Source organism: Miniopterus schreibersii (genome assembly GCF_964146895.1).
Source record: "Miniopterus schreibersii genome assembly, chromosome: 4".
Taxonomy (NCBI): domain Eukaryota; kingdom Metazoa; phylum Chordata; class Mammalia; order Chiroptera; family Miniopteridae; genus Miniopterus; species Miniopterus schreibersii.
This window is the reverse complement of record NC_138105.1, coordinates 79,955,337-79,974,061: the sequence shown is the minus strand read 5'-3', so window position 1 is coordinate 79,974,061 and position 18,725 is coordinate 79,955,337. Positions and strand designations below refer to the sequence as shown.

Sequence of the window (18,725 nt, the reverse complement as noted above, 5' to 3'; positions counted from 1 at the left end):
AGGCTCCTCCACTTCTCTCTGATCAGCACCACCTGCACACCGGTCTCCTTGTCTTTCTGCTCTTCCCAGAAGGCCAATCCTGTACCAACCCTGTACCACCTTTCAGTGCCTCAGGTAACCTAAGCAATGCTGGGGAAACCAAACACCAATGAAGACTCACCCAGGCCCTGTCCCTATGTCTTCAGCTACAGCTGGCTCCCTAGGGTAGTCACTGGTGACTGCTAGCAGCACGATCACCAAGACTATCCATGACCCTTGGGTGCTACCCCGTGAATTCAGGATGCAGCTCCCTGAGCTCTCGGCTTGAAGGGCCACCTCCTTCAGGATGTACCAACAGTGCCAGGTTTTCTTTCTCCCCAGCTATTCCTCTTCAGGTTCAACCATTTCATCAAGATGGTCCTCAAGGTTCTGCCTTTGGCCCTTGTCTCCATCAGTCTTCCTGGGTGACCTCTCTGACCACCTGTGCGCCCACACCTGCAAATGTCACCTAGGAAGTCATATAACCTCAGACAGCCAATGTCCCCCTTCCCTGGTCCTGCATCCACTCCAGTGTTCCTGAATAAGTCCACCTATATTAACTGAGCACCTAGTATGTGTCAGACCCCAGGCCAGGCTGGCTTGGGGGGGAGAAGGGGGTTTGATGATGATCACAAAGGAGGAAGTTCTTACCTTAATGAAACTCATATCCCAGGGGGCAAGTTGAACAACAAATCAACAAGAGCCCGGCCAGGTGTGGCTCAGCGGTTGAGCATCGACCTAGGATCCAGGCGATCGAGGTTCGATTCCCGGTCAGGGCACATGCCTGGGTTGTGGGCTAGGCAGCCGATCAAGACTCACTCATCATCGATGTTTCTATCTCTCTCTCTCCCCCTCCTTTCCTCTCTCTGAAATCAATAAAAGATATATAAAAAAAACCCAAAAAACCCACAACCCAACAAGAAAGGAATGAACAAAGCCACTGCACAGGTGCTATGAAGAGAATCCCACTGTGGTAAGACACTGACAGGATGGGCCCTCAGTAGACAGGGCAGCCAGGAGCACCCTTTGAGGAGGTGGTATCTGAAGCAAGACACATTCCAGACAGAAGAGCAAGTGCCAAATCTCTGAGGTGGAGACAACAAGTGTGTTCTAGGAAATAGGGGAATGGGCAAGAGGTGGCTTCTGGGTGGAAACCAGACACAGTGGGTCAAGTCAGGCAGGGCCCTGTGGAGTCTGTGAGCCTGAGCAGGTGTAAGATGAGGGCAATGTGCACCAGGGAGGGACAGAGGAAGGAAGACCCATGGAGAAGACCTGCACATGGGATGATGTAGGAGGGAGCTCCAGGGGAGCCTAAAGTGCCAGGGAGCAGCTCCCCTTCCAGCACTCCTAGGCTGGGCTGAACCTTCTAGGGCCAGGTGGGGAGGGATCTTTGCATACCCCTGTGCCCAGGGCTGGCTCTGTACCCTCAATCTGTCCGATCCTATGTGGTAGGCACCTGTGTGAAGCAGGAAGAAAGGCGACGGAGAAACAAAGGGGAGCCCCTGGCTTTCACCCAATAGATGAGGCTGTAGAGCAAAGTGCTTAACATGGTGCTGAGTACCAACCTCTGCCCTTACCTTCACCATGAACCAATCACTTGCATCTTTGGCTGCCCATTAGAATCACCAGAGAAGCTTCTAAAAATGATCACTGCTCAAGCCACATCCCAGAGCAATGACATTGGCATGGAGGTGGAGTGCAGCAGGAGTCAGGTGGATTCAGTAGTTTTGAAAGCTTCCCAGGGTTCCAATGTGCCCAGGTTGAGAGCTGATGCTGGAAGTGCAGGTGGGGAGCCCCAGAGAGGAGAGTTCCTTCCATGGTTATAGAGAGGAATCCTAGGCACCTGGGGGAAGACCCTCACTTCCCAAAGCAGACCCTACTGTTTCTCTAATAGGGTCTGCAAGCCAGCCAGGTAATGATGCAGCTCCCTAGAACCCTCTGGAGCCAGGAACCCAGGATGTCAGGCAGGCATGGGAATCTACACTTCTAAGCTCCTTACAGATGATTCTCCTGCCCCCTAGAGGCAGTGAGCCTACTAGACTCTGCCATGAAGGCAAGTCAGATGCTGCACCTTCACCTTTTATGGAAGACCAGTCCCAAGTGAGAGAAGTCTGAGGTCTGGCAGGAGAGCAGGGGTGCTCAGTGTCAAAGCTCGGGCAGGGTAAAGATCCTGCACAGGCTTCTAGGGTTTGAGGAGGGCAGGGCCTGCCTGGACTCAGGGCTGGGGGAAAAGGGCCACCAGAGCCCCTGGAGGGGAGATGTGGTGGAGATGGGAGGACGCAGAAGATGAGGGAAAGAAACAAAAGAGGGAGAAAGGACAGGGATAAAGCTCAAATAAACCTTGGGATGTTAGAGATGGTTGGCACTCCCTCCAGCTCTCACTTTCCACATTGTAGAAAAAGTGTCACCACCGCCATTCTGGCCACAGGCCCAGTGCTTCTCGGCTCTGGTTCTCTGATTTGCTCTAGCCTCAGCATTGCCCTCCCTCCAGAAAGTTAAATGCAAGATGTTGAAACACCCAGCCTGACTGATTCAGCAAAACTGGGTAGGGCCTGAGACTAGGGTCTGCGGTCACCCCCCTCTTCTTTGCCACCAGGTGCTACTGCTCATCAGGATCTAGGGCTCCAAGAGCTGCTGCCTGAAGAAAAGCAAGCCTATCTGCCTCCTTGGGGAGCACTCTTCATGCTTTGTCAGGCTACCTTGGGCCAGTGCTCTTCCATATCCAAACATACTTCCTCTCTTTTTGGGCAAGGGTTAAAACCAAAAGACAATTACACAGCATTTCATCTTGTTTGCAGACAAGAGTAGCCAGATGTACTGTTTTAATCCCTTAGTGTTTCTTAAGTTGACCTGGGGTGCCTGGTTGATATAGGTGAGTGCCCTGTGGGCGAGGCCTCCCTTGCAATGTTAGAGAGTGGGAGCAGTCAAGTTGTTCCTTTAAAGGTCCATGGAAGCTCAAGGGAAAACTTCACTGAGGGAGAGAGACTGGGTCTTATGAGGATGGGTGAACTAATCAGGCAATAAATAAGAAACAACAAGTGCCCCCAAAAGAAAGAAAACAGGCAAAGGACAAGAAGAGTATTTTATAAAAGAGTACAAACAGCCAGTAAAAAGATAAATTTTCCCAGACATGCAAATTACCACCAGGATCAGATGTCATTCTTCACTTAGGCTAGCAAAGATGAGAAACCCTGTCCCACCTGGGGGGTGGAAGGGCTGGTGGGGGAAGGAAGTGTAAACTGGAGGGCAAGCTGGCAATATGGGTCAAGGGCTTTCAGAAAGTACAGTAGTGCCCCCTTATCCTCAGGGTATACACTCCAAGACCCACAGTGGATGCTGGAAACTCAGCACAGTATTGAACCCAACATATACTACGCTTCTTTTTATACATACATATCTTTTACTTACAGGAAGCACTTATGGCTTCTTTGGCATGTCTGAGCTGCCAGCATCACTACACTTGTGCTTTGGGGCAATTTATGAAGTAAAATAAGGATCACTTGACCACAAGCACTCTGATACCACAACAGTCAATCTGACAACCGAGACAACTAACTGACTAACAGGCAGGGAGCACATAGATCATGGAGACAATGGATAAAGGGACAAATCAAGTCTCGGGTGGCACACAGCAGGATGACGAGAGATTTCATCACACTACTCAGGACAATGTGCAATTTGAAACTTATGAATTGCTTATATCTAGAATTTTCCATTTAATATTTTTGGACAGCAGTTGACCACGGGTAACTGAAACCATGGAAAGCAAAACCAGATAAGAGGCATGACTACACACTCTCGCCATCTGTTGGTTCACTTCTAGGAAGACTTTCTATGGCAATAACCAGTGAGCAAAGATTTGTGCCAGGATATTTATCTCAGTGAGGCTTATAAATACAGGAAAACTCAGAACCTCCATATAGCAGAATACTATATAACCATTGTGATGAGGAGATAACTATGTTCAATGACAGAGAAAATGTTCACAGATACAGGAAGAAAAGTTTCCCACATAGTTTGGGTGGTGCAAGCCCATTTTTGTAAAAGCACACAATTGCTTACAACCAAGAATATGTAAAGAAATGAGTCTGGAAGGACATGAAACAATTGTGGGGTTATGGGCAATTTAAACTCTTCTTCTTGTCGCACATGAAACTTTTTTCTGTAAGGAACAAAGGTTATTTGTATTAAGGAAAAAAAGTAACCAGACTGACTAGGTGTGTTCCCCACTGAGGGAACAGTCTTCATGAAATCACAAGAGTGCAACAGTAGGCATGTCTGGGGAATGACAAGCGGCTCAGTTCAACCCAAGAGGAGGGTACGTGGGGGTGCAGTGGCTGGGATGAAGGGGACCGGTCCCCAGGAGACTTGTGAACTGCAGGAAGGGGTAAGGGTTTTATCCTGACCAGAGGTGCACAGCAATGAGAAGGAGCCGAGCAAAACTGAAGCAGAGGCTGGAGACCAAGTGGCCAGCATAACAGACAGTCCAGGAGGGTGGAAGGTGGAAGCTGGTTCCCAGTTCCCTATGGGCCATATGGCATCTACAGAAGGACCAAACGCCAGGACAGAGAGTAGGGCAGGGCCGCACAGTAAGGCTGGCTGGTGATGGTGGATGGAACAGGCAACAACAAATGCATGTTCCCAACATGGGGGGTTGCGCCTGACTGGCCAGAAATATTCTGAATCTTGAGGTCACCACATGAAACATTCTCAGCATCCCAGCCACCACCCCATCCCTCATTCTCTGTCACAAGGACCTGGCCCATAGTTGGCACTCAATAAATATTTGCTGGGTGAATGAATGTTCATGTTGATATGCAATCTTCTCCAATCCCCCAACCCTTTCATTTATTCATTTCTTCAACAGACTGTGACTACCTCCAGGGATACAGAGATGAATAGGGCCCTGCTTCCAAGAACTATATGAATCTAATGGACAAGAAAGTTCCAACTTCAGTGCAGTATGGAAACCCATGTTGCAGGTCTGCCCAGTTGCTATGGGAACCGAGAAGAGAAGCATCTAAAGCTGACTGGGTTGGGCCAGGGAAGGTATTCTAAAGGAAATGGGACTCGTGATTTGAGGGGTTTTAAAGCAGGTAAGTGACAGAGTGAAATATGGAGTGTTAAAGAGATTCCTTTGCTGCAGTGGAAATGGTCTGGAGGGAGCACGGGTGACCAGGTAAAAGGCAAGAGCACTAATGCAGGCAGAGGACGATGTGGCCTGGTCTAGCATGAAGGCAGGGGAGATGGAGGAAAAGAGATGGATGCATCCACAGGGACAAGTGCCAGGGATACATGTCAATGGTCATGCTTAGATTTGTGACCAGAGCCAGTAAGTGGACAGTGGTACCATCCATTACAATGGGGACACTGGGAAACAAGCAGTTGGCTTGCAGAGAGTCAAGGTCAGTTTGGCAAACGCTGAATTTGAGGGGTTAAAGGGTCTGTCTCAGAGGAGATTTGTGGCTGAAAGAGAGGTGGTAAACTAAAGGGGAAGCTAAGCTGTGGGTTGCATTCACTCACCAAAGTAAACACTTACAAAGAAGAGGCTTGGGATTAACCCTGAAGACCACTGAAATTAACAGCTGGGAAGGGGCTGCAAGAGAGGCAGAGCGAGGCCTCAGGAGCGGGAGAGAGCCAGGGTGGGTGGTTCACAGAAGCCAAGGGAAAAGGCTTCTAGAATGAAGAGGAGTCAATTTGCTGGCTCCATGAACAGCAGGATAAAGAGGACAATAGCTAAAGCAGTAGTTTTCAACTGTGAGTGATTCCGCCCCCTAGGGAATATTTAGCAGTGTCTGGGGACTTTTTTTGTTTGTCACAACTCAGAAAGTGCCACTGGTATCTAGTGGGTGAATATCAGGGATGCTACCCAACATCCTAGAGAGCACAGGATGCCCCCACCCCAAGAATTAACCAGTCTCAAGTATCAATAGTGCTTAAGTTGAGAAAACCTGAGCTATAGGAAGTTGGGAGAATTTTAGCAAGGATTTTTATTTTAATCCTCACCCGAGGATAAGTTTTTCATTGATTCTAGAGAGAGAAGAAAGGAGAGGAGAGAGAGAGAGAAAACCAAAAAACATGGATGTGAAAGAGAAGAAACATTGATTGGTTGCCTCCCATATGTGCCTTGACCAGAGAACAAACCTGCAACCCTTCAGTGCATGGGACACGTTCTAACCAACTGAGTCACACTGGCCAGGGATAGCAAGGATCTTTTAAAAGAGCAGAGACTCATCTTGAAAAGACCCAGAAAAGTGGGTACTTGCATAGTTTGAGGTTCCTGGGTTGCTGAGAAGGGACAGGATCTAGGATAGAGATAGAGATAGCTGCGAAGTAGAAGGCAGACATCAGGTGAGATGCAGGTATCCTGAGGGAAACACGCTGAAATGGTTGTTCTGGGGGACAGGGATAGCCCTCATTGCAAGATAAGCTCAGTTGGGGATTTGATTCAACAGGGCACCTGTCTCTCTCTGGAGCGGGTAGTCTGAGCCTGGCCAGGAGAAAGCAGCTGGATGACCGTATCCATGCCTGGGGTTTCACCAGAGCAGCATGATTAAAGGTCACAGGGCAGTGAAATGTACGGCCATTTCCCCAGAACCAGCCAGTGAAGAAGTTTTCGCACACTAGTGACAGGAGAAAAGTGAGAATGCAGTTAAGTTTTTCATAAAACTACGTTCATTCAATTTAAGAACTGCTAGGAAGGTACTGAGCTGAAATGTGAGCCCAGGTCCACCTACTCCATGACTCCTGGTACATTACACTTATCTTGCCCAAAGATAAGAAAAAGTTTATCTCTGAACTGAAAACTTTCAAATTATACTTTTACTGCTTTTGCAAAACCAGTTCTCTACTTTCTTGGCCAACCTCACCAAATCTAGGTGTTCCTATTACCAGAGCTCACATTCCTTTGAAAGCCACAACAAGTGAAGAGACAAAGAAGTCAGGTACTATGAGAATGCTTGCAAAATCGGACTGCAATACTGAGGAATATCTAAGGGGCTGAAAAATCCCATTCCACCAGAACGTAAATGGAGAAAAGACTTGTTAGCAGCACAAGAGAATTTCAAAAACCCTGTGAACAAAGACTCTTATTCAGGATGGTCTCCTGGAACAGGAGAGAGACAGTGGTTTCTAGAACATTCTAACACTAATCAATTTTGTGTATTATTTAAAGTTCCTATCTAGAAGACACTTATTAAATCACAGACTCTTAGAATTAAAAGGGTCCTTAAAAGACTTTGAGTTCCAAGCCCTCCTCTGATGAACCAATTCCCTGTATGGGATCAGCCAGCCTCTCCAAGAGTTATATGGGGATGGGCATCATCCCATCTCCGGCAAATGCTGAGAGCTGACAACGGGTACACGTGGTTCAATATCTACTCTACTGTTATGCAAAAAAAAAAATTTTTTTTAAATACTCATCCAAGGAAATGCTTAGAGAGAGGAAGGAAGGGGGGGAGGAGAGAGAAACATTGATATATGAGGGAAACATCAATTGGATGCCTTCCATGCATACCCCAACCAGGGATCAAACCCACAACCCAGGATGTGCCCTGACTGGGAATCAAACTGGCAACCTTTCGGTGCACAGAACAATGTTCAACTGACTGATCCACTCCAGCTGGGCTACTGTTATGTAAATTTGAATAAGATATTATTGTATTTCCATACTAAAAATAGTTTTACTTTTATTTATTTTTTTAATTGAAATTTAGAGAGAGAGGAAGGGAGAATAAGAGAAACATCGATGTGAGAGCTGAACATCGATCAGCTGCCTCCTACATGCTCGCCACTGGGAATTGAGCTCCCAACCTGGGCTTGTGCCCTGACTGGGAATCAAACCAGCAACATTTTGGTACATGGAACGATGCCCAACCAACTGAGCCACACTGGCCAGGGCTGTTTTACTTTTAAATTAGTTTTAGTGTAGAGAATCATAGTCCCACAAATCAGGTGGCAGCCAAAGTTGTCCTGGGAAGACTGTCCATTCCTCAGCTCACCAGAGCAGAGAGGAGGAGGAGGAGGAGGAGAACAAGGAAGAGGAAAAGAGGGGAAAGGAGGGAGAGGAGGGAGAGGAGAGGAAGAGGGGTGAGGAAGAGGAGAGGGGTGAGGAGAAGGAGGAAGAGGAGGAGAAAGAAGAGGAGGAGGATGGGAAGGAGAGAAGGACAGGAAGGGGAGGAGAGGAGGGACAGGAGGGAGAGGAGAAGAGGAGGGGAAGGTGGAGAAAGAGGAGGAAGAGGAGAAAGAAGAGGAGAGGGAGGAGGGGGGAAGAAGAGGAAGAAGAGGAGGGGGAGGAGGAAAGGAGGAGAGGGAGAGGAAGAGGAAGAGGAAGAGGGAGAGGAGGACGAGAGGAGAGGGAGAGGGTAAGAGGAGGAGGGGGAAGAGGATCAGAGTTAGGGCTCTCTAAAACAGAGAGCCCTAACCCTGATCCTTCTTGGGGAGAAAAGAATCAAAGTACCTGGTTTTTACACGTTTTCTGTAGTCTTTGAAACTGTGCTCTTGGAACGACGGCCTTACCCTGTACTGGGCCTTCCAGAAACCCTTATGAGGTAGATAGCATCAGGAGGTAGGCACCCTCCACTCACCCCACACACACTATGGATGAGGACACTGAGGCTTAGAGGTCACACTCTGAGGGAGTGGAGAGCAGGGCTTTGAACCAGCCTACCAACCCCATAGCCAGTCTGTTGAGCTACTGCCATGCTCCCTCCCCCACACAGGGTTCAAGTTTTATGTGTTTCAGATGTTCAAGTTGATGGAGTGACAATAGTCAAGGTTGCCCAAACCTAATGAGGGGCCACTCATGGGGACTCAGTGTGTGGGAGCCTGGGAAGATGAATAGGCCTGCCTGAGGCAGGGCGCTGGCCAGAATCCCTTTCACAGGTAGGCCCACATCAGGCCAGGCTGTCCTTCTTTGGTCCCTTCCAGCTCTAAGAGCAGACCCAATTTCTGGTGTCTTCATTTTTTCTCCCCTCCCACCACCTTATTTTGGACATGCTCTCTGTCTAACATTGAATTTTTCTTTTGGGAATCTACATCCAATCTTACACCATGGCAGTGGCAAAGTAGGGTGCGAGATAAAAACGAAGCATCAATGCAAGGCTGTAGCTCTTCTACATGGAGGAACACTGCAGTCACAGGTAAAGAAGACACCTACAAGCATCCTCGTTACAGAAATACCTTGGTTTCTTTACCTGCGACTTTATCCCGAATAAGTTTTGCAGATTCGACTTCACCAATACTGCTGAACAGGCTTCGCAACTCATCCTGGGTCATATTCTGAGGGAGGTAGTTGACGATTAAATTCGTTCTCCCGATGTCATCCCTGCAGTCTTCAGCCATGTGGTCTTCATAACCATTAGACATTGTATTTTTTAAAAATCTGCAGGGAAAAATAAATCAAGTAAATTCCTAATGTTCATATTGCAGAATGTGAGACAAAACTAATCACTGCTTTAGCACTTAGTTTTCTCTTCAGCATTACTTCAACTTACATCCACACAAAAACCTGCACAAGGATGTTTACAGCGGCTTTATGTACAATTGCCCCCAAACTGGGGGAAACCACAATGTCCTTCAGTAGGTGAGTGGAGAAACAAACATCTACACAAGGGAATATTATCAGGAAATAAAAGAAATGAACTATGAAGCCACAGAGACATGGAGGAACCTTAAATGCATATCACTAATGGAAAGAAAACAACCTGAAAGGCTACATACTGTATGATTCCAATTATATGACACTGTGGAAAAGGCAAAACTATGGAGACAGCAAAAAGATGAGTGGCTGCTGGGAGTTGGGGAGGGGGAAGGAAGGATAAATAGATGGAGCACAGAGGATTTTTAGGGCAGTGAAGATATTTTGTGTGATACTGTAAGACATGTGGATTCATGTCTTTCCACATTTGTCCAAACCCATGGAATGTACACCACCAAGAGTGAAACCTAGTGCAAGTACAGGCTTCAGCTAATATATATCAGTATTGGTTTATCAATTATAACAAAATACCAACTAATGTGAGATGCTAACAATAGGGGAAACTGTGTTGGAGGAGAAGTATATGGAAACTCACTTTGCACTTTCTTTGAAATCTTTATGTAAACCTAAAACTGCTCTAAAAAAGTCTATTAAAACAAAACAAAACAATTCCAAGTTTAATCATTTCCACTTTCTAAGAAGGCTTCAAAGAAATATACAAACAATTTCAGCACCATCATTTAAGCTCCTGTGAAAAGTGTTTGGGTTCTCTCCAGAGCAGTCCAAAGACTACTGATTGCTTTTTTCTCGTCTCCACATGCACTACAGATCAATGCAGCTGGATACTGAGGAGCTTGCAATATCCAACCCAGACACTGTCTGTCCTCCAGCAGGCAGGCAATGGTTCTTTGCATTTCTTTCTTCAAAAACCCACTAAGATTGAGCTGGGAAGGAGGTTAGGATTTCTCTAGCAGTCAGAACAAGTTGGTCTTGAGAGCTTGCAGGCTTTGGAAGCCTTTGCTGGCCCGAAGAAATCTCTACTTTCAGTGAGAAACATCAGACAGAGCACAGTGATGGCTTTGGAGTCGAGTCCCGATCAGCGCAGCTAAGGGTGCCAAGACCACTCTTTCTGAGAGCAACTCACATTGGGCTTGCTCACAAGCAAAGCTGTGAGAGGCCTAATCTAAGCTGTCCCATGTCCCTGCCTCTAAATACATAGGCACTCAACACCCATCCCCTCCACCCCCTCCTCCACCCCCGGCCTAAAATACATCATCACTGAGAAAAGACCTTGCTGCCCACTATCCTGGAGGTCTTGGGGCAGTTCACCCACTTCTCCAGATCCCTACTGTGCAGCTCTGCTTTTAAGCTTTCAGGAGCATTCAGCCTTCTTTAAAAATAGTCTTGCCCTAGCCAGTTTGGCTCAGTAGCTAGAGCATCGGCCTGTGGACTGAAAGGTCCTGGGTTTGATTCCGGCCAAGGGCACATACCTCGGTTGCAGGCTCGATTCCCGGCCCGTTTGGGGGGCGTGTGGGAGGCAACCAATCAATGTGTTTTTCTCACTCTCCCTCTCTTCCACTCTCTCTTGAAAAGCAATGGAAAAAATATCCTCAGGTGAGGATTTGAAAAAAAAAAAGCCTTGCCAGGGGCTACATAAAAACCTGAACATATCTCCTGCTTGGAGATTTCCCCTTTACCCCCGAATCAATGCTGAGAGAGAAACTGAGCATGGTTTCTTGTCTTGAACTTGCTTCAGACCATATATACATGCAACATTAGACCAATCTTCCAGCATTTCTTTTACTTATTTGAAAATGTTCTGTTCCCTGCTCTTTATAAAGTAGGTTGGCATCAAAAGCCATAAAATAGAGGTTAGAAAGTTAGACTTCATAAGGTTAAAAACTTAGTATGCCAAAAGGCATCAGAAACAGATAAGCAGCAGATGGAGAAAACACAGTTGACCTTAACACAGGATTGAAAGCTTGCAGGCTTTGGAATGCCTTTAGTGGACCCACACAGTTCAAACCCCTGTATAGTTCATAGGTCAACTATATTTTTATAATGTGGATTTTTGACTGCACAGGATATCAACACCCCTAATCCCCGTGTTGTTTAAGAATCAACTGTATTACTTAGATTAGTGGTTCTCACCCTGGGTGATTCTGCCCCCAGGGGACACTGGGCAATGTCTGAAGACTTTTCTGATTATCACAACTGGGGCGCAGGGGTGGGTTGTGTGTGTGTGTACAGGCTACTGGCATCTAGTGGGTAGAGGCCAGGGATGCTGTTAAACATTCCGCAAGGCACAGGACAGCCCCTACCACCGAGAACTATCCAGCCCAAAAATGTCAATACTGCCAAGGTTAAGAAAACTGCATTCAGAGAATCTACAAATTAGTAAGAAAAAAACAACATATCACTAACATACAAGTGGAAAAAGGATATGAACTGCAATTAATAGATGCCAGCAATTCAAATGGCTAGGAGGCTATGGAAAGAAGCTCAAGTTCATGAATAATGAAGGTAATGTGAAATAAAAAGAGATGCTACTTTCTGCCTGTCAGGTGGAATAAGTCCAGTTTAAAGGGGGAAATACCCTCATAACACCTTTGATATGAGTGTGACATGGTACCACCTGTTTATTTAATTCTCACCCAAGAACATTTTTTCCATTGCTTTTCAGACAGAGTGGAAGGGAGACAGAGAAACACTGATGTGAAATTGACTGGTTAACCTCCCACACTCGCCCCAACCGGTGCTGGGGATCAAGTCTGCAACTGAGGTATGTGCCCTTGACCAGAATCAAACCCGAGACCCTTCAGTCCGCAGGCCAATGCTCTAACCACTGAGCTAAACCGGCTAGGGCAATGGTACCATCTTTGTAAAGGATAACTTGGTTGTGCCTACCAAGATTTTTTATGTGAATGCTACCCTCCACCTCAGAACTGTAGGAATCTGTTCTAGGAAAATATATATGTGCTTCTGGGAAACATGAGCAAGGAACACATGACCCCCGGTTGGTAAAAGTAAAACACTGAATGTAATCTAAATATGTATTAATGAAGAATGGTTAGATAAATGTCATTTTTCAGTAGAAAGCACAAGACCGTCAGCATTAACAGGTTTAATTCTGAAAAACTCCATGAACCTGTTAAATTGTGTGTGGCCAGGAGACTTTGAGATCATTAGCTCAAGAGCAAACAAAAACATCTGCTGAAACCTGAACCAAAGTGCAAGAGTAAACTCTGAGAAATTAAAATGCACACTGAAGTTTGCTCCAAATATGATTCTAACATTTCTCTTCTTCTTTCCTCTTTTTTTCATCCCTCCCTCTCTTCACCCTTGTTCTGGGTTAGGTATCTACTTTTCTGCCTCTCCTTCACCTACCTTCATGGACGAACAGTAATTACCCCTTTCTCATTATCCAGAGAGGTGTGCAGTATCTTCTATGTCTGGTAAAAAGTAAACTTTCTAAAACAGTGGTTGGCCTGGGGGCCAATTTTGACCCACTACCTGTTTTTATAAGTAAAGTTTTATTGGCACACAGCTACTCTTGCTTGTTTATGTACTGTCTGTGACTGTTTTTGCACTATAGCGATAGAGTCGAGTAGCTGTGACAGACCATACGGCCCACTAAGCTGAAAATATTTACTGTATGGCTCTTTATAGAAAAAGTGTGCTGACCTAGTTCTAAAACGTAAAAATAGAAAATTTCTAGGAGAAAATCTTTGTAACACTGGGTGAGGCAAAGATTTCTTAGATACCACACCAAAAATCCAATCCATTTAAAAGAAATTGATAAACTGGATACCATAAGAAATTTAAACTTTTGCTCTATGAAAAGACATTGCTAGGAAAATTGCAATCCACGCTGGAAGAAAATATTTGCAAATCACATATCTGCAAAAGTACTTGTAGCTAGAACATTTTATTTTTAACTGTCCAACCTTAATACAAAAACAACCCAATTTAAAAAATGGCAAAAGATGTGAACAGACTGCACCAAAGATATATGGATAGCAAATAAACATGCTCAACATCATTAGTTATCAGGGAAATGCAAATTAAAACCACATTGAGATAAGAGATACTACTCTCCATCTAGAATGAGAATCGAGATACCATTACCCAATTTTAAAGGCTAAAACAAAATTAAACAAAAGCAAGCTAAACCTGAAACTAATATAGTATTGTATGTCAACTACATTTTAATAAAGTACTCACACAAAAGCAAGCAAACAACAACAAAACAGATAATATCAAGTTCTAGTGAGGATGTGAAGAAACCAGAACTTTCATACATTGCTGGTGAAAATGTAAAAATGTTACAGCCACTTTGGAAAACAGACTGGCAGTTTCTTACAGTTAAACATACACTTACCATATGACCCAATCCTATTCCTAGTCTTCACACAAGAGAAATGAAAGTCATGTTCATATAAAAACCTATACACAAATGTTTATGGTAGCTTTACTCATAACTGCCAAAAACTGGAACCCAAATGTTCTTCAAGCTGTTAGTGGAGAAACTATGGTACACCACACAATGGAATATTACTCAGCAATAAAACAGTACTAATTCATGCAACTTGTATGTATCTCAAAAACATTTTGCTGAGTGGCAGAAACTAGACCCTGCATGATTCCATTCTGGAAAAGGCAAAACCAGAGGGCTAGATCAGTGGTTGCCAGGGGCAGGAAGCAGGGGAAAAGAAGCAGGGGCTGCATAGGGGAAGCATGGAGGGAATAAGTATTTTCAATCCATGGCTGGGAATTCACGTATGTGGAGGGCCTACTTTGGCTACATGAAGATTTGACTGCACGAGTAGTTGGCACTCCTGAACCCCTCACTTCAAGGGTCAACTGTTTGTGTCTTGGCTGATGGAACTTTCTGATATCTTGATCACGGTGGTAGTAACTTGACTGCATTTGTCAAAACTCAAAAAGCTCTACACCAAAGAGAGCCAATTAAAAAATAAATTTCCAAATGTTTAAAAAATGCACCTTCTGCTTTGCAACCGTTCCCCAGCATGCTGGCTCCTCCTGATGCCCAGTTGGGGCTGAGTAGCCCCCTGCAGGCCCAGTTCTTGGTCAACTGACAAGTGAGAAACCAAAACCCCAAGAGCACAGTTTCTTGGTGCTTTGCAGTCACTCCACCCTGCTCTCTTGGTCCCTCCCCTGATCTGTTCCAAACCAGCTTCTGTCCCCACAAGCTCCAACCACAATCACGCCTTCATTTCAACCTGACAATCAATGACTTCCAAGTTGTGGCCACCTCTCGCTGCGTCAGCTAGTCTGGCCCCGTCTCCTCTAAGCGTGTTTCTCCATGTGAATGTCCTGGAGACCCCTCCAAGTCAGCACATCAGCCCCACCAAACTAGCTCCTCCCCTCCATGGTGTCACCACCCACAGAGGCTCAGAGGTTACATTATTTATGGCCAGGTATCACAGTTAGTAAGTGGCAGGGCCAAGCGTGAAGCCTGTCACTACAGAGCAAGGGTGAAACACAAGGCCCTTCATCTTGGGGCCGGCCTGCCGCTCCAGTCCTTACTCCCCCAGCATCTCACAGACCTACTACATGTACCCATGCCTCTGTCACAGCTCCTCCCTTTGCAGGATCTTCCGCCTCTCCATCATCTCCTCATTTATATTTAAATAGTCCCCCAGGACAATAGGTCGCTCTTGTTCTCAGTGCCCGAACACTATTGGTGTAAACCTTTATCACTGCATGAATCACTCTCACTCATAATTATTTGTTTTTCACCCATATCACTGGTGAGAGCCTTGAGGCCCAGGGCTACAACACTGTCACCTAAGGATTGCCAGGCAAACCCAGGGTACCTACAAACTATAGGCGCACCACATAGGTACACACAGCAAAGAGGGGACAGACACTGGATCTCAACTCACTCAGGAATCATGTGTATTTGGTGCATTCTTTTACGTTAAAGAAGGACAGTTGGAAATTGTCCTGACAATTTATTAATACATTCAGTATCTCTTTTAGAATCATCAAAAAGTCCCATTCCATCCCACAGAATCAAAGTCAATTGCAGGGAGCAGAAAGATAAATTTTGAGCTTATCAAAACAACTTCTGATTTAAAAACGTTTCCAGTAACTGGATATATCATGGAGAAGTCCTGTTTGAATGATCTGTGGGTTTTCAGCCCCAATGCACTATTTTAAACAATCCTGGTTGTCTGTGTGACTTCAGCAATGTCGTTCACATCAGTAGTATACCTACTGCATGTATAAGGGAAAGATATGTATAGAAATGACATAAAAATATACATAAGTGGTACATACGTAAAGCAACAAGACTGGTTTCCATTGGGCACCCCTTAGAGTCTGTCTTATTTTACAGTTACAAAGCAGACTTTCTAAACTACTTAAGCAAGAACAAAACTAGAACAATCAAACATATCTGCAGGCTCACTCTTGACACTTCATACATCATGTGGTGGGGCCTGGACTCAATTATTCCAGACGTAAAATTCTGAATTCTTCAGGATAAAAGTCTTAGGAATGTAAGGTCCCCCAAGAAATACTCTGGTGTCAGGGGGGGAAAAAAAACTCCTGAATGTACCACCTAACCCAATTATAACTGGTATGATAGATGCTCAAGTGGACACAGTACATGTTTTCTTACTCTCTGCTTCCCACGGCCCATGGAAGGGAAAGCCACCTGGCTGGGGTAGCTCCAGCTAAGTCACAGCAAATCTATATCTGCCAGGCTGACACTCCTGGGGCAGAAGCAGACAGATCAGATGCAGCGCCAACCCTCAAGTTCAGGCCATTACCAGGCCACCTTCATACTGCAAAAGCCTCTTGACCAGTCCGTCAACCCCTGTCTCTTCCCTAGTAAAGCAATCTTTGAAGATCAGCTCTTTTTTTTCCCTCTTTTTATTTATTTATTTATTTTTAAATATATCTTTATTGATTTCAGGGAGAGGAAAGGAGAGGGAGAGAGAGAGCTAGAAACATCAACGATGAGAGAGTCATTGATCGGCTGCAGCCCACAACCCAGGCATGTGCCCTGACAGGGAATCGAACCCTGATCGCCTGGATCCTAGGTAAGATGCTTAACCGCTGAGCCACGCCCGGCTGGGCGAAGATCAGCTCTTGACTGTGCCTAGAAGCCCTCTTATCACCAGACCCCAGCATGCTTTTCTAGATGCTTATCTCCAAGTTCACCTTCTGACTCTCTGCCTGCCCAAACTGGTCCACTCAGGCTTCTGGACCTCCTTGTGCCCTCCTCTCTTATTCACTTGGGCCTCTGGCTGTACCTGGAAACTCCTGAACACACCTCTCTGATCACAATGACCAGTTTGGACACCAGTGCTTTCATCAAAACCAAAAACCAGACAATCACTTCTTTCCATACTCTTTCAATGCTGTCATGACCTGCTGCTTCAACCTTTTGTTGTTGAATCTCATACACCTATGTCTTTTCTCCCCAGCTAGGGTGGTGTAAGTTCCTTGAGGAGGCAATTTCTTCCACTTCTCCCCTTTCCCTGTAACACTGGACTAACAGTTGCATTTCATGTTTTCAGGCTACAACAGTGATCATGAACTTGGCCAATGTACATGGAGGCTCTCTAGGTTGAGTGGGGATAGACGATGATCATATCAGTGAGTCCCCCCAACACGTAGAAACACGGACACTGCTTTCTGTCACCTTCCCATTTCACTGTCTGTATACCTATGCACATGCATTCTACTTGAGTGATGTGCTTTACTGCTTATGTCCACATTCTAAACTGCTCCTTCTCTTACCTTCTCAATGTTCTCCTTAGTGACCAATGTTCATCTACCAGTCACTCAGGCAGAGACCTGGAATCACTCATCCCTTGCTCATGTCCCACATCTAAATACCCACTGAGTCGTCTGTCTTTTAGCTCTTCACTGCATCTCACACCCATCCCCTCTCTTTCCCTATCACTACAGTCCAGGGTCATATTCCCGATTTTTCTTATCTAAAGGAAAGGAATCACCTCCTAACTGATTAGCTGACCTTCAGCATCATCTCCCTCCAACTCTTCCTCCTGTGTACAAATTTGACTCCTTCAGTCTGTAGACTAAAACTGCCTAATGGACACCCTGGCGTGGCCTACAGGACAACACCCAAACACTCTGCACACCAGCCATGAGTTCTTTGGTCACTACTCATTTTGCCTTTCTTGCCCCTGAAGCACCAGACCCTACGTGGTTCCCTGAACAAACCTAAATGTTTCCACCTCCATACCTTTGCCAGTACTGTTCCTGCATTGTGCAAAGACATTCCCCAGGGACTTTACCTGGAGAGTTCCTCCCCAGTACACATGCTCACTTCCTTCGGGAAGCACTCTGTGATTGGTTAGTGCCCTTTTCAGTGGATTCACATCAACCATTTACAACCATCAATGCACTCACCAGGGTGGGCCAAAACAACCTACACATACGATGTAATCACCACTGCTTCCCCAGAGCCTTGCTCAGGGCCTGCAACACAGCAGTGGAGTAGGGAGAGTTGGTTAAAGGAGGGAAGCAAGACTTAATTCCCTCCCTAGGCTGGCTTCCTCCCATCTTCCCCTGACCCAAAGCCTCAGGTCGGCCTGGCTGCTTCACCACTGCCACCTAGGGGAGAAGTCAGCAACTGCACTTCTCTCACCATTCAGCATTTAATTTGATTCAATAAACTGAATGGATGAGGAGGACACAAACCAGGAACAGTTGATTCTGGTGTGGCAGTCAGATGCTTCAAATGGTGAATAAGCTCTGGTCTGGGCCACACAGCCAAGAGGAAGAGATCTCTAGGTGGAGGAGAACAGCATTCTAGGCAGTGGGGGCAACAGGCAGAGAGAGGGTCCGAGTTTGTGCAGGTGAAATCAGAAAGGAAGGGTTTAGAATGTGCAAGATCTGGAATCTCAAACTTTAGCTTTTAAGTCACCTAAAGAGATTAAAAGAATTAACTTGTTTTTTCTGCCCAAAGGCTTTTCTTCAGGAGTGACATGATCAGATCTGTGTTTTCGACAACTCTTGCTAGAGTGTAGAAAAAGGATAAAAAATGGGAGGCTGCCCTGGCTGGTGTTGCTCAATGATTAGAGCATCAGTCTGAGCACCAAAGGGTCGCAGGTTCAAGTCCCAGTCAAGGGCACATACCTGGGTTGCAGGTTCAATCCCAGGCCCAGTCAGGGCACGTGCAGGAGGCAACTAATCCATGTGTCTCTTTCACATTGATGTTTCTGTT

At 45.8% G+C, this 18,725-nt stretch overlaps 1 protein-coding gene across 1 annotated transcript in view; it reads right to left on the bottom strand.

Moving 5' to 3' along the window:
- The window catches only part of ELAVL1 (ELAV like RNA binding protein 1), a 38,643-nt gene that overhangs the window by 17,818 nt on the left and 2,100 nt on the right, over nucleotides 1-18,725 (bottom strand). Inside the window, exon 2 of the mRNA XM_081137244.1 lies at nucleotides 9,213-9,400. Coding sequence (XP_080993370.1) covers nucleotides 9,213-9,384 — 172 coding nt within the window. The 5' untranslated portion in view covers nucleotides 9,385-9,400. The remainder of the gene's footprint in view (nucleotides 1-9,212; nucleotides 9,401-18,725) is intronic.